Source organism: Ruditapes philippinarum, unplaced genomic scaffold (assembly GCF_026571515.1).
Source record: "Ruditapes philippinarum isolate M1 unplaced genomic scaffold, ASM2657151v2 ctg9549_1_1_1_1, whole genome shotgun sequence".
Taxonomy (NCBI): Eukaryota; Metazoa; Mollusca; class Bivalvia; order Venerida; family Veneridae; genus Ruditapes; species Ruditapes philippinarum.
In genome coordinates, this window is record NW_026867078.1 from 688 (window position 1) to 17579 (window position 16892).

At 30.6% G+C, this 16892-nt stretch overlaps 1 protein-coding gene across 1 annotated transcript; it reads left to right on the top strand.

Moving 5' to 3' along the window:
- The first annotated feature begins 3788 nt into the window (after positions 1–3788).
- On the top strand, positions 3789–15699 carry LOC132734766 (alpha-(1,6)-fucosyltransferase-like). The gene is made up of 5 exons (XM_060721612.1): positions 3789–4019; positions 4774–5008; positions 13489–13668; positions 14041–14194; positions 14905–15699. The coding sequence occupies exons 1-5, from the start codon at positions 3890–3892 to the stop codon at positions 15070–15072; spliced, it is 867 nt and encodes a 288-aa protein (XP_060577595.1). The 5' UTR covers positions 3789–3889; the 3' UTR covers positions 15073–15699.
- The last annotated feature ends 1193 nt before the right edge of the window (positions 15700–16892 follow it).

The following is a 16892-nucleotide window of genomic DNA, read 5'->3' on the forward strand; positions in this document are numbered from 1 at the left end:
TAAGACGTCAAAAGACAAATTTAAAAAGCAGGCCACATATCCTAACGGTGATACAACAGTATTTAAGTGATGAAGACTTAAACGACCCAACAATAAAATAGCCGAATAGAAATAACTAAATTACCACAAGCACAACAATAACAACGCGCTGAGCGATCTTAAAAGATCGGAAATATAACATCTCTGATTGAATGTACGGAGCGAGTTTGTACAGCCGACACACGGCACAAGAATGATGATTTGGCTAAAAAAGGAAGAGAAAATAAGAATCCCTAAAGAAAGCCCAACAAGGTAACATTTAAAGTGCAAACTACCGCCCACGCCCCCTAGCACCGGCTTAAGCAGAATTTGAAATTTCCGTAAATGTGTTCATATGGCGGCTATCATGGAACCTTTAATGTGACACGTTAGTGCGGGATTTGACTGAAGGAATTAAATAGGATAACCTTTATCTTCCATACTACCAAGGATAGGGAAATAAAAATTATGTTATAAATATCTGTAAAAGTTATTTTACGCCAGGGAATAAATAAATCAACGAACTTTTGCATATGACAGTTTTGAAGTAGTAATTTGAATAAGACAACCAGAATGAAACGTCGAGATCAACTAGAGCACACAGTACTGGTCAGTCTGAATGTTTCATTTTTCAAAGTGTTTGGTCAACAACACTTTCTTCTGTTGCTTTTACTAGATAACGCACAAGGACACGCCGGTAACAGTAATCCAAATGTTAACCCTCCCAATATAAAGAGAATTTACCATAACAAGATGTTTTTTGCTGCGTGACAAATAAAGCTTTTATTTTTTGTTCTTTTTGTACAATATTTCCTGAAGGTTTTTATATCTTCAAATGTATCGTATCCTCATTCAAAACTACACTTTACACAGTCGTGTTGGATGCTCCACACGCCTTCCTGGTTGTCGATGGGGGAGTTAAGGGGCGTTGATGGTTAATTGTAATTACCAGTACAGACAATTACACGCTTAAACAATGCAAGCCTGCAATATATTTAGTATTTTAAAAGATTTCAACGACCGTAATAATTGCACTACTAGCAAGATCCTAAAACAAATCTACCGCTATCGTAAATGACGGAAATATCTGACAAAAATTTATTAGCTTAATTTATATTAAATCTAAAATTCAATAGTGATTTAAAAAAAACACATCTGCGAAAAGGGATAAGCAAGCAAGAATATTAATGGAAATGTGAAGTACAAACTTCCTTACGATTGTAGTTATGGTAATTGATCTGCTGTCTTCACTTAAAGTACTTTTTTAATTTTTAAAGAGCTCATTACACTTCTGTATAAAACATACTACATGCTTAGTGGTCAACCTATTTTCAGTTGAAAGCTTCGCTTTCCACTTTTGATAACATCTGTCTAACCAAGTGGGAGACTATGATGGACAGTTCTTAAAGCCCTTCGGAACAGAATTGCCATAATGTTTGTCTTCTGCATTGCTTTGTCGGGCCCTTGTAGATGATCTTCTTTTGTTTTCTTTTCAATGTTTCATTTATAGGAACATGATTGGGGCTAAGAGTGTGGTTTGGTGTACCATTTACCGGTTTAAACTCCCGAGAAATATTTATTTTGATGACTGTTTTGTTTGAATTTTCGTGTCCTGACTCATCTGACCCTTGTAGATGATTTTACTGTTCCTCTTTCTTTATTGAGAAAGATATTGAGTACTTTTGTTATGATCATTGGGTCCATTTTTGTATATTTCTACGTCATCAATTTTGTGGTTTTACTTAGTTCAATTATTTTTAATCCATAGCAGCTGTAAGCAGTACACATTGCGGTGATAAATTTTATTTACAGTATCAGGATTGATAAATATTTGAATAACTTGCGTATAATGTTTTGGATTTTGACTTGATTTTCTTTGCTCAGTTATAATCCTTGCATTAAAAGCGCTTATGAATGTTCATGATTTTCGCGTGCTCTGCTACCAATGCGTTATGACAGGGAAGAGACTGATAAATCATCCGAAATCATCCGAATGCAACTTCTAAATTGGCTATCATCAGGCGACATATCTTATCAATTATCTTATCATAACGATCAATTTGAACAAATTCAAAATTATAAGAAATGCAAAAAACATTGTAAAAAAGCTTCAAGCAAAAAATAAAACAAGCAAGAAATTGCTAATTTTTTAAAGTAAGTCTTTTCTAATTTAAACTATTGAATTTTTTTTTTGCAGAATCCGCTAAATTGCAATTTGTCGAAAAAGGTTGTTTGCAATCTTCCGCCAAGTAAGAATTATTTGGTTTAATCATTAAAATACTTTTATTTTATGCTTTTAAATTAATTACTGATTTAGCCGTGAAAATTTTATTTGGTAATTTCACAGTTAAAATTATCAAAAAAAGAATCATACTTTTCAAAGACGAGACTACTATTAAAGATTTTCCCCATGTGGTACCTCAATTTTGTAATTGCTTAAAATGCTGACCTTGTCAGGACAGTTTAGAGAAAAGCAAAGCTAAAGCTGATAAATAACTTAAAGATTTAAAAGTATTAAAAAGAAAATTTATACTTCAACTCATTTTTATTACAAATTACCATAATAAACATCGTATCCAAATCTTTCTTTCTCTTGTACATTCTCCTCCACATGCAAAATTGCTTTTGTTGAGCAAATTAAAGTATCCTACGGGCAATAACTGGCTTATTCAACATGAAAAGCAATGACAGTTACCAGTCCAAAGAACAAGGGAAAAAATCGTAAGACAGCCTTTCAACAAGTCAATGTTTTCTTAATTCCTAGTCGCATTTAAAATGTTTAAACATATGTCAATTCCTATTTATTATAGTATGTAACAATCCTGAGTCTTCTTTTTTCATAAAAAGATGTTGACTATCCAATTCAAAAGGAATCCCTTTTATAACAAGCCTTGTTTTATATAAACCTCCGCCTTACATAGCGGAAATTAGGGCTATTTGCTTTGGCATTTTCTTCTTCTAAAATTGTTTTCCTTTTATTAAAACAAGCGATCATTCATAGTTTTTAATAAAATATTAATAATATAATCACTTTTTAACGTTGATTTATCAATTCATTTTTAAGTTCACAATTTCATGTAGTTATGAGAATTTGTCTGAAATTGAGGGTTACCAGTGGGGAAAACAGATTTGGATATTCAAGTAAATATTTAGAAAGGTCCATTTAAAATGGCATATAAGCATGAAAAAAAAGGAACATTTGTGTGTTGTTGTGTAATATGTTATTTCATCTCACAAGTGGCGTAACAACGAGTGAGAATACTGTTTTTAATGTTCACGGGATATTCATCTTACACAAAAACGAACAAATATCCTCTATAAATATTTGACAAAAATATTGATTTATAATTATTTTAATTTATTATTTTATGTGTACGTATATATTTTGTTTGTTTGTTTGATCTGGTTTAAGCCACACTGATACAGTAAAGGTCATCTGGCGACGTTCCAGATTCAATTGTAGAGGAAGACCTCATGAGCCTTTCAGTGCATTGTTTTTAGTCACGAACGTACACATGAGTAATACTACCGACATTTCGTTAGCTAGCTAGATAGATTCATCATATGAAAACCTTATAAGTCCCTGTTGGTATTTGAAAGCGCAGAAGCAGGGGGCAAGTGGTTTGAAGTCACTCTTCCAAAAACACATCCAAGTATTCTTTATAAGTTTAATTTAAGGTAGAAAATACTAAATGTTGGTTAAAGTTGCCTAATTTTGCATTAAATTTTCGCATTTTGACTAAAAATATAAGATATTGTATATCCTGAATCAGGATGAGTCTAACAGAAACCATAACAATACACATTTTATTTTCAAGCTGGTTTTGGCAGTCAGGTTCATCTTTTAACAATCTGTTTTACAATTGGATTCATGGCAAACAGGACAGTTATACTTCAGACAAACGAATCAAAGTACAATCAGTCAGGCTGGAATGACCTATTTCTTCCTCTCAGTTTAAACTGTACAACGATTTTGAATGAAAATGCTCATGAAGTTTTCAGTAATGTTTTAAGTTTATACATACTTAATTTTTGTATTTCAAGTGCACATTTACGAACATTTTCTCTTGTAAAAGAATGACAAATCAAAAATATATGTGCATTATTTATCGATTTATCCGGTTTTACATTAATTGGTTTTCTTTAAGAGAAAATTATTCATGTAAAAAAATAAAGGATATAACATGAAGTTCTTCATCGAGCGTCCAATAACTTCTTCATTTGATTGGTGCGATAGCTCAGTTGGTTAGCCCACTGACTGTCACTCCTGAGGTTCCGGGTTCGATCCTGGGTAACACCCTTGGGATTTTTCAGAAACATTTTCAGTGTTTCCCATCTAACTAGAGGTATACTGGTAAGAAATCCAGGTAATCCTCGCATGTATCAAAATCAAATCAAATCATTAAACTTGTCAACTTATTAGCTTGACTTATCTAGAAAAATTAAGCTTCAGTATAATTATGGTTGACAAAACTATATTTACTTAGTAGTATGATCTGACATAATCAAATAATTGTTGATGTTAGTATGTTACTTGTCATCATTTGTAGGTAAAAGAGATACTTCAATGTTGATAAAATAAATAACGTTGCTAAATTTGAACGATTGCATTTTAGATGCGATGGATATTTAGTAGAATTGCATACTAACATGAATGCTAAAGTTGTGTCTTATTGAAACAAATACATTAAATTGATATGTTAAATCAAATAATAATGTTAATCGTAATTATATTTTTCAACATCTTAATCATAGGTCTGTATAGAACAGAAAGTATTAAAGTAATCAAAGCTGTTTACGACACATTCTATTTTGATCTTGAACGAGCAATTCCTGATGATATCAGTAAAACCATAAGACGTTTTCACTCAGACCCTCAGCTTTGGTGGGCTGGACAAATAGCTTCGTATATACTAAGACCATCTGAACGTTTAAGACAATATATTGCTGAAAAGAAAAAAACACTTGGATTCACAGACGTAATTGTTGGGTAAATATGTGTTAAAATTGAACATTATATGCCATTACTTCTAATTATAAATTAATGAAATATACCACCTACATTGCTGTATACTCCACATCTACATGACATTTCCAAAATGAATATGACTATGATGACTTCACAATAAGTGCTGGAACTGATCAAAATATTACATTTACAATTTTTTCTATATTGAATAGCATCGAAAGTAAAGCATTCCGAGAGGAATTATTTTTGCCCAATAATTGTAGAAAAATTGACCAAAATAAAAGCACTTCTTCAACAGTTTGATAATGGTCTGCTTCAAATAGCTTACACGAGTTAGAGTTTGTTGATAAGAGAAAAAACTTCTCGGTTACTGAAAGAGAATTTTTGGAATGAAAATAATACAACATATATTTGTATGGAAAGAATATAAGGTAGCACACCCCTAATGCACTATCTCTACTTTGAAGAGTATTCAAATAGGCTAGAAACACTGTAAAATGTATTGAGTCTGAGGGGCGTGGGTTCAAACCCCGGAAGGGGAAACTTTTTTTTCTTTCTTTCTTTCCTTTTACATTTTATATTAATCTCTCAGATCCCTTATGAAAGAAAAAAATGTTTCATTTTAATTATATAATTATTGTAGGTATTTTTTTACTAAATAATACCAAATTTAATAGCAAATATTATACCAGATATTTTCAAAGTTTAATAAAATAAAAACAACACGTTAAAAGTTTATCATATTTTGCAAGACCAACACATATACATTTAAGACTTTGAAAAATGCCCCTTATTAGGGAAAAGTTTAGGAATATTGTAAATAAGGCTTTTTACAAAGGGAAACGGTCAAATAAGTGTTAAAAGTATGTAGGGTAGGGTTACATTTTTATATATATTTTAAACATTTCGTTTAAAAACAATATCATTTTACTTGTTTAATTTGTTTTCTAAATGCAATAATTTGTTTCTTAACAATGAGCTATAGGAAAACATTTTTTCATAATGATGATTTTGTTTATTATTTAGCGATTCCAAATTTCTTAAAAATGCCCTTCCAATGGCAAAGTTTGAGTTAAGAAAAATGTCCATAGCCTATAAACCACACGGTAAATTTTGTTTAAATTTTGCATACAGGCATATTACTGTCCTATGTTGTCAATTTTACAGTTCCTTATAGTGGCAATTAGGGGTGTTCTACTTTAAACTACAAACGGACCATGCTTTTTAACATACATTCAGAAGTGTTTAGTTGAAAGTGGCTGCATAATGATATTGGCATTTTGTTTCTACATAATTTTATGTTTAGATTTATAGTTGTGAAGGGATAGGACAACGAGTGTGCAAATTACCTTAGAAGGATTGATACCTGTACAAGAAACATTTTAGATTATTCATATTGTTTTAAATAAATGGAATGCTTTCTTGAATTGGTGTTGTCAGATTAATCACAGTTTTATGTGTTGGTTCATGTTTTATGATTCTTTCATGTGAGGAAGCAATCCAGCTAGCTTACGGAATGTCGGCTATTCTTCTCAGGTTCCTGTTCGTGCCAGAAATAATGCACGGAAGGGCCTCTGAGGTCTTCATCCATCAGTAAAGCTTGAACGTCGCCATATGGCCTATGTTATGATCTTAGTGCGCATGCTTGAAAATGGCGGACGTATTTTTTCAAATGATTTCAATAGTTAGAAAAATTGGTGATAATAACATATATATATGGATATATAAATGTTTCTAAAATGAATAAATACATTACTGGCATCTTAATTCATCTGTTTCATATATAACACGGATTATATTGGTTTTCTAATGACAAGAAAACGTAAAAAGGACAATATTTCTCCGTTGAACGATAACAAAGAATCAAAGAGAATGATGGCGGAAAACACTCAACAAAACGTTCAGTCTCAAAATCTTCAACAAGCAGCTTCTCCAGCACAGGTTGGTCAATATGGTATCGGTCAGTCTTTTATGCTGACGCCTCTGTATCATCCACCTTCCCCTTTTGTAACAAATCAAACATCACCTATATTAGCTCAGCAAAATGTAAACAATTCAAATACGGACATTTTACAGGGGATTATATAACGTTTGGACAGTATGGACGCTAAACTTGACCAATTGAATAAAATTCAATCAACTGTCAAAACATAACGGAACGCTTAAGCAGCATTGATTTAAAGTTCAACGAGATTGAACGTAGTCACACTTTTATAAGCGAACAGTATGATAGTGTAACGGCACGTTCTGTCGGAAATAAAGGCGATATTTCTCAATTACGTAGTGATATCAAATTTCTGACTGCTGAGAATGAAATATTAAAGTCGGCAAACAATTCAGGTAACAAAAATATTATTGTATTGAAATGTCGCTCGATGCGAGATAATCTTTTGTCCTTCGGAGTTGCTGAAGGTACTACGTTCAATCCCGCTCCTCTTGGCGGTGGTCAATCAACCGTGATGGATTCTACGGGGTTCACGGACAACACTTCTACTAACCAGACTTCTACAACCTCGACTTGTGATGATTTCCATGAACCTGCTATTAGTGCACCAGCCTTGTTTTCTTCTGTCGTAAAAAGTGATCATGAAAATTGTGTTGATAAGGTATTCACTTTCTGTGACAAAATCCTGCGCATTAACGATTTTCGATCTAAGATTAACATAATGCGTGCACAGAGAGTGGGGAAATTTTTATCAGGCAAAACTAGGCCTATCGTTGCAAAATTTGATTCAAAATCAAAATCTTTGATTCAAGAGTCACTTAAACATGTTAAATTACAGCATACAGATTACAATGTAGCAGATCAGTATCCACCGGAAGTGAGAGACCGCCGGAAACAGCTTATACCAGTGATGAGTGATGCTGGGAAACAGGGAAACGCGCGGTTCTTGTCAGGGATAAATTTTATATTGATAATGAATTATATGGTTCTAAATAGGGGGACAGAGAAAATTATGACAATTTGAAAATAGTATCATGGAATGTGGGAGGATTAAATTCTTGCGTAGATGATGAAGATTTTTTAGACTTGGTCAAAATTTTTGATATAATTTTTTTAAGTGAAACATGGCAAAATAATGTTGAAGTTTTTTCTTTGAAAGGATATGATTCTGTTTATGTTCCCAGACCTGAAAGTATTAAATCTAAACGCGTACACTTTGGAATTTGCCTACTATTTAAAAAGCGATTGAATAACGGTATTTCAATTGTAGAATGTGATAACACTGGTTTTATATGGGTCAAACTCGATAAAACATGTTTTGGTTTTGAGTATGATTTATATATAAGTTTTTTATATGTCCCTTCTAGCAATTTTGTGTATTTCATGTCACATGAAATGGGTTTTTTTGAGTCACTTGAACATTATATTCGTAAATATAGTGAATAGGGTAAAAGGCCCAGAAAATTGGCGCCCTTTAAGGGCTAGAGGGTTTTTAGAGGCCCTAAATATTTTAGAATGTACTGAAAAATTATGAATTAGTAAAATTTCATCTTTAGAGGGAAAAATAAATTTGAATTTACATAAATGATATTCCTTATATTTTTTCAAATGGAAAAAATGTTTAATTCTCGGGGAAAGAAGTTTTTAAAGATATTTGTTAAGCAGCGATTTTAAAAATTTAAAGGGCCGTATTGGGGATGAGGGCGGTTGGGTATTTTAAAACTTTTATGTCGCCATCGGGAAAAAAACCCAATATTTTATGTCGAAAGTTTTTTTCCCACAATGGGGGTTTTTTAAAATGTACAGGGGTTTATTTTACCCTTTTAATTTACCTAAAACAGTTAAACCCTAGGGTTTTAAACAGTGACAAACATTGAATGAGTAAACAAAATAAATATTGATAAATTTATTTGGAATGGTGATAGAAGCTATGAATATAAACTCTTTGATAGAAAATGAATATACAAATTTTGAGTCAATTGTAAAATAGCATAATTTCAGATGATACCAATATTAATACGAGTGTGGATAAATTTTCATCAAATTCTTTATGAAAAAGCCTATAGCGTTTTTGGAAGGTCGTTTAATGTGTTTAGGTCAAATAACCGTAAGTTTAAGAGTCCTTGGGTACATTGAAGGGAATGTGAAACGGCTAGACGTAAGCTTCGCTCAGTAAATAAGCATTATAAAAAATAGAACAAATTGTAACGGTGCACTGCTCATTGAAAAGCGTCGTAAATATCGATTGGCTAAGCGCAAGGCTCGTGCTACATTTAAGGCAACACTTACATACTTTGGCTTCTACTCAGCCCCAAAAGTTTGGGAAAGAAAATAAAAAATTAAAATCAAACACGCCAAAAGGGAATAGTATTTGTAAAGACGAATTTTACAATCATTTCAAAAATGTTTTTTTCTGATGACAAGGAATTTATAAATGATGACGCTGAAAATTTATTTAACAGTGGTGTTAATATCAATGTTGAACAATTTGATATTTTGTTTAGCCTTGATAAAGTATTGAAAGCTCTAAATATGTTTAAGAGTGGTAAAAGCGGTGAAATAGATTGTTTAATCCCCGAGATGTTTGTTGAGTGTTAAGATATTATTACACCGTTATTATGCAAACTATTTAGTTTTATGTGCACTCATTGTATTTACCCAGATAGTTGGACTAAAGGTGTTATTGTAAAAAGTAACCTGAATAATGTCAATAATTATAGAGGAATAACATTAAGTATTATTTTTTTCAAAAATCTTTTCAACTTTATTAGATTTAAGACTCCGAAAATGGGCCGAGGACAATAATATGTAAAGTGATTTTCAATCAAGATTCGAAAAGATAAAAGTACCATTGACTGTATTTTTGTTTTAACTTCAATCACAGATAAAGTCATCTTGCATGATGAAAAGAAGCTATATTTAGCATTTGTCGATTTCAGAAAAGCCTTTAATGTAGTTTACAGAAACGGAATCTGGTTTAAACTATTATCTTATGGAGCCTTCACAAAGTTTGTCAATATGTTACAGAAAATATAAGTGTTAAATCTTGTGTACGTGTAAATGGACAGCTAAGTGATAATTTTGAGAGCTTTAAGGGCATAAAACAGGGCGAACCATTATCCCCTCTGTTGTTTTTATTCTTTTTAAATGATATGTATCAATATTTATATGACGACTCTATTGACTCGTTCACTATGGAAGAATTACATCTCTTTTTACTTTTTTGCGGATGATACAAGGTCAATATCTTGTTCCAAAGAAGGGTTACAAAACCTTCTAAATAATTTACATTCTTATTGTTGCAATTGGGGTATCAGTGTTAATATTGATAAAACCGTAGTGATGATATGTAAGAAAGGTAATAGACCTGGAAATATTGATATACTTTATGATAATCATTGACTAAAAATTGTTACTAAATTTACTTATTTACGTGTTATTCTGTCTGCAAATGGAAGTTTTTTTTTTCAGGCACAAAAGTCATTGTCTGGACAAGCTATGAAAGCTCAGTTTTCGCTTACTTCACTATTTGAAACTGTATCACTAAACATTAAAAACAAAATTAAGTTATTTGATTCCATGATCACTTCGATTCTGAATTATGGATGTAAAATTTGGGGTTAACATAAGGCATCCGATATAGAAAAAAAATCATTTAAAAAATTAAAAAAAAAAAACGTTTTAAAGGTTCGTCAACAGACTGCCAGTTCTGCTATTTACGGTGAATTTGGACGAGTTCCGATGATTATATGTGGTAAAATCAGATAGAAAGATATTGGTCCAGAATTATGAAAACCCGAATTCTTTAGTTTTTAAAAGATTTATTATGCGTGATGACCATGGAATATTAGTAAACGATTGGTCTGTAAGTGTTAAACAATTATTATATAATTAAGGATACTCTAATTTATGGGCTAATACAGAAATCACTAACTTACAAATTCAAACAGTAATAAGAACTATTTATGACCAATATCTACAAAAATAATATTCAGAGCTCAAAGAATCTCCTAAACTTGATACTTAGTGTTTATTTAAATCCAGTTTTGAATTAGAAAAATGTAATTAAGTTGTGTAAAATATGATAGCTATAGAATTGCTTTGCCTAGATTCCGGTGTTCTGCTCATAATTTAGCTATAGAAGAAGGGAGATATAGAAACATTAATAGAAGTCTAAGATTATGCACGAAATGAAATATGAATAGTATAGAAAATCAGTATCATTTCCTCTTAGTATGTGTTTTTTACAGACAGATAAGACTTAATATTTTATCTCATTTTTATTGTCATTGGCCAAATTAGTTTAAATTCAAATCTCTTTTAAATTGTCAACAAAGTAATGCTGTTAATAAACTTGCAAAATACGTTACAATGCTAATCTTTGGCGCAAAAACTATCAGGCATGATATGACTGTGTAATATGGATTTATTTTATGTATGTTATAAATCATATATAGTATCTCTTTGTTTTGTTATTGTAAGAATTCGACTGATTTAATTAATACGAATTCATGCTTTTCTCTTTGTATTTGTACCGCCATTGCATCTATGTTATATTGGCAATGAACGTTTATATGCATTTGCCGATTAAATATTGAATTGAATTGACCTATACTGTGTCGGTATGACATAAAACCTTATTAATCAAACAAACAAACATATGCGATTCTTTGGTTTTGAAGATATCTGTTAATATTGGTTGTTTTTGGTTTGAATTGCTTTCCGATGCTGAATTGATTTTGAAAAATTTATATATTTTGTTGGATGGTTGTCCTATTTATTGTATCTTAGATTTGTAAAATAATTCATTTTGTGTCGATTTAACTATTTTTTTTTTGATAATAATTGTAAAGAGGTTGAGCTCATCTGGTGTTGAGAATTGTTTCGTATAAAATACGTGTACGTGAAAAGATACTGTATATAGATAGGTAATAAATGACGTGTGTAAATAATGATCGGAGTTCTTTGTTTCGGGTGTAAATAATAATCAGAGTCTATTTGTTAAATGTTTATTAGGATTTGAGGTAGACAAAGATAAAACAAATACCCTTAAAAGAGTTAACTAAACGATTCCTTGAGTGTTATATTATTGATAATATCTCAATTATCAAAGTCAGGATGTGCGGATCTCCATCTATATTTTTAGAATGATTATAGATTATTTACATAATTTTTCCTGGTCTCATGATTTGTTTTAAAAATACTCGGTGATTATGTTATATAAATACCTCATATGCTTCAGAGGCACAATATAAAGTCTTGCTGCGACTTTAATAAAATGTCATTTTAACAGCGACTTGAGTACATAAGATCATATTAATATGTTGTCATTTATTTGCCAGAATAATCTTTTTATTTCTAACATATAGTTACAAAGAAAATGTTTTTTTCCACATCTTAGAGTTCATAAAATAAATACACCTGGTACAAACATTAAAACTGGTGTTATGATATCATCAGATAATTCAAGTGTTGTCTTAATTTCTAGTCGAATTAAAATTGTAGATAATTGTTAGTTTAATTTATTTTGCTTCAACCGTGGCTGTGTTTAATTTACTTCCATAGTTAAATTGGCCGCTATAAAGTGCCTAACATGTAAACAAAAAACATCAAAGTGTTTATCCTAGGAAGTTTTTTTATTGATATGAGCCTAGGAATAACTGGGAATTATATATATATATATATATATATATATATATATATATATATATATATATATATATATATATATAGGTAAGAAATTGCTAAATAAAACGAAACTTAAGATCGTTTAGCACGACTTTATTATTGTGCTTGTGGGTATTTCTAGTTTTCAACTTTTCGGCATTTTCTAGTTGGGTGTTCCAATATTCCTACTTGAATAATGTTTAATCACCCTTAGGATATGTTGCCTGCTTTTTAAATTTGTCTTTTGACGTCTTGTCTGTGATACGCAGGCTTCATAACCTCTGATCCCCTTTCAAAACTTCCATTTTATTTAGTTCCGTCCATTGTTTTCTCGTTTAGGGCACACGCTTTTTATTACTTGGGGACCATACGCCGCTTTTCATGGAATGGCACGGAAGTGTCACATTGAAGGTTCCATGATAACCGCCGTATGAACACATCTGAGGATGTTTCTAAATTCAAAATTTTACTATTTCACGTTTAAATGTTGAATTCTGCTTAAGCCGGTGCTAAGGGGCGTGGACGGTAACTTGCACTTTCCAGTACCGTCCATGAACAGGCTCAATCAAACCGAGCCTGCAACATTTTCAATTTTGCCGTCTTGGGCTTTCTTTAGGGATTCTGTATTTATTCATTTTAACCGTAGGTTAATATATTGAGATTACTGTTTGATGATTGATTACTAGATATGTTTTGTTTGTAGCCTGACAAATCTTAAATTAAAAAAGATAGTTGTGTTCAATCGAAGCCCATCATTAAATTAAGCGCTACATATATTATTCATATTAAGTATTCAAAGTTTTACAATTCGATATTTCTCAGCCTTTTTTTATCTATTATTTTATATTTAAGTTGTTTTAATCTATTTCTTTATATATGTTATTCATAGACTTCAAATTCGAAGGACAGATAAACTCTCTGAAGCTAACTACTATAATCTAACAGAATATATGAAGGCTGCAGATAATTGGTTTGATAATTATGAAAACAAAACTGGGACAACTGGTAAAAAGCGCACAATATTCATTGCAACTGACGATCCAGGAGTAGTTAAGGAGGCCAGACAAAAGTTTGTAATTTTATTTACTGCGTTCACATTAAATTCCTTTAAGCTTGTCTTAATTGGACAGAAATTTCTTCTACATAACTTTTATACAATCGTAAATTTTTAGAACATCAAACCTGACTAACGACTTAAGTAAATGACATATGAACACATAATCATGGGATAGAATATCCATTGACAGCCAGTGAAATATTGAATCATTATGAATTCACTTGAAGAGACAAATTCTTATGATATAACTTCTTTTTGCTGCATATCTCATTGTATTAATAATTCAATACACATTTAATATGTTGAATGAATACAAAAAGTGATATGTGGATAGTTTTTCATCGACGAACATACTATCATATATTTATGCTTTATCTTTTCAAGGTTTTCTGACCATACCATTATAAATGATATAGATGTAACTGTTGCTGCTAGTAAACGCGGGACGAGATATCAATATTCATCATTAGTAGGCATTATACTAGACACATTTTTGCTATCAATGTGTGACTATATTGTCTGTACTATGACATCAAATGTAAGTCCTTTTTATCTCATTATAAAAACATTAGTATTTATTCAACGATTGAAGCATCCGTACATTTTCGTAAAAGTATAAATTATTTTTGGCACCGAATTTAATCACAAAATAGATTTAAATTCAATATTATCTAAACACTTTAACAGAATTTTTTTTTATAATCGAAAAAAAAAAGAGTTGAATTGGCAAAGTGATGACATCAATTTTTTTAACATAATTATAAAAGAATCAGTCTAGGAAAAACGTTTTTTTTTTTACAAATAACCAATTGAATTTAGGTGATGACTTTCTAATTACGTTTTAAAATACTTGGAACTAAGGGTGAAATAGATCAAGCACATGTCTTTTTGACACGTTTTTTTATTAGTGACTAAGGGAACAATGTAATAAAGCTTACTAGAATAATGGTTCAGGTTGTTAAGTTGAAAACAAAATTAGAAATATCGAACTAGCACAAAAAACGTTACACAAACATTTTATTTATCGTGTCGTGCACACAAACCCGCACAAGCCCTCTAACTTATTGAATTTCTACTACGGCGGGCATGGGCTTCAATGCATCTTTGTGTTTCTGCAGATGTAAGTGTACTTTATCAAGATTATTTAACCTATATAATTGTGTTACATTACTGTAATGTTAAAAAATTAGAATAGATCTTAAATTGGCATTATTTTGGCTAAAATTATTTGTTTTAAACTTTTTTTAGATTTGTAGACTTGCTTTTGAGCTCATGCAGATTCGTCATATAGATGCAACTACAGATGCGAAGTCTTTAGACTGTCCATACTTCATACAGAAGCTTTACAAAAGGCATTGTAAAATACGACCAACACGACTTAGTGCAGTAGAGAAAATGCTAAAAGGTGTTTTTTGAAATAAAAAGGAATAATGTTATGTTAACATGAAAAATTTATGATTCGAAAAGAAAAATTTTGTGATCAATTAGACATAAACTTAATTTAAAAGAAAATATGATATTTGAAAAAAGGTAGACTTTTTCAAGCGTTCCTTATTATTAGTTTATTTCATATACACCGTTTTCGTTGCAAATTTACGTTATATCGTCAGCAATAATTATTCTTATATATTAGCGGTATTCCGATAATATCTGAAACTATAATAATATGGATCGTTTGTATCTTAAACAAAACTGATAGTATTTCCAAAATAGGCCTGTACATTTATTTTTAAAACATCGTCAAAACTATGAAAGAAAGTGTTGTTAGGAAATACGAGTATAAATAGCTATTAATCGTTTAGCCTGGACGTTTTAACAATATTATATTACTAAATTTTCTTCAACATGTAACGGCCCAGTGGTGCTTATATATACAAATCTATTTATTTATAAAAGAAGTCTTTTGTTTTTCTAATTATAAGAATTTATTTGTTATATCAAAATTATCATACTTTCATTTATTGCGAATCTTATCCACATGCATTTCGTTTATTCATGAATATTAATAAGATTATATTCATCACTGGTTCTTCAAAAAAATTTTATATGCACCCTGTTAATTCAACATGTAACGGCCCAGTGGCGCTAATATATACAAATCTATTTATTTATAAAAAAGGTCTTTTGTTTTTCTAATTATAAGAATTTATTTGTTATATCAAAATTATCATACTTTCATTTATTGCGAATCTTATCCACATGCATTTCGTTTATTCATGAATATTAATAAGATTATATTCATCACTGGTTCTTCAAAAATTTTTTATATGATATAATGGAAAAGGATCAAAAAGGTCTTGACAGAATGTATTTTGCTATTATTCTTAAGCTTGAAATACAATCATTTGATAGGCAATGTCAATCTTATTTTCATGTTTGTCACAAATCACGGAATTTTCTTAATGATAGAAAATCACACAGAAAACTAGAAAAAGCAAAACTAGCAAGAATTTATTTTAAGCTTTGTTTTTGTACTTTTTTTTTTCTTTTCTTGATATGAAATTTATTTATTCATGAGTCAAAGTGTTAGGTTATAATCCTTATTAAACGATCAGTATTTATCATTTAACTTTCAATAAGCTATCATTCTACGCAATTTTTTTTTGACAGTACAAACCCCCATTTACGTCACATCCGGTAAGGGAAGTACCTCTTCCTCGACGCTTATCGCTTAAATGACAGGGTATTTAATTAATGATAGTTATTCTAAGATATTTTCACTTTAAAATGTTACTTATACTGATAAAAGGGTTTATCCAAAAGGCCGTATAATTCCAAATTACATTTAAATCATTAACAAAGACCGAAGAAGCCATAACGAAACAAAAATGACTTATCATTTATTCGAACTCAATTTTTCGCTTCTGTTCATTTTAACCCTCCTGTATATCGTTTTACGATTAAAAATGTAAAAGCATAAATGAAGAAAAAAATTGAATGTACATGACTGTATAATATTTGTGTTGGCAAAAAGGCAATCTCAAAAAATCGTACATTACGCTAAAGGAATGCAATACATATTATATTAAAGCTGATAAAGTGATATTTTTCACTTGAATTTTTTATTGTATTCATATTCTGCTTATCTTTTTATAATCACAAAAAACAAGTGTGAAACACGTACACAAATATTCGTTTTAAACTTAATTATGATTTTACGTATTGTTAACTGTGCTAGTTGGTATTCATTCTGGAGTATCAAATCAGTCAGGCATGACCAATAAAGTCCCAAGGAT

What these genes read in the sequence shown, in the direction of transcription:
- LOC132734766 (XM_060721612.1), top strand. Translation starts at nt 3,890, where the DNA reads ATGGCAAACAGGACAGTTATACTTCAGACAAACGAATCAAAGTACAAT. An exon ending in AAATGCTCATGAAGTTTTCA is followed by an intron (nt 4,020 to 4,773) that starts GTAATGTTTTAA and finishes TCTTAATCATAG; the next exon opens with GTCTGTATAGAACAGAAAGT. An exon ending in GTTAAGGAGGCCAGACAAAA is followed by an intron (nt 13,669 to 14,040) that starts GTTTGTAATTTT and finishes TATCTTTTCAAG; the next exon opens with GTTTTCTGACCATACCATTA.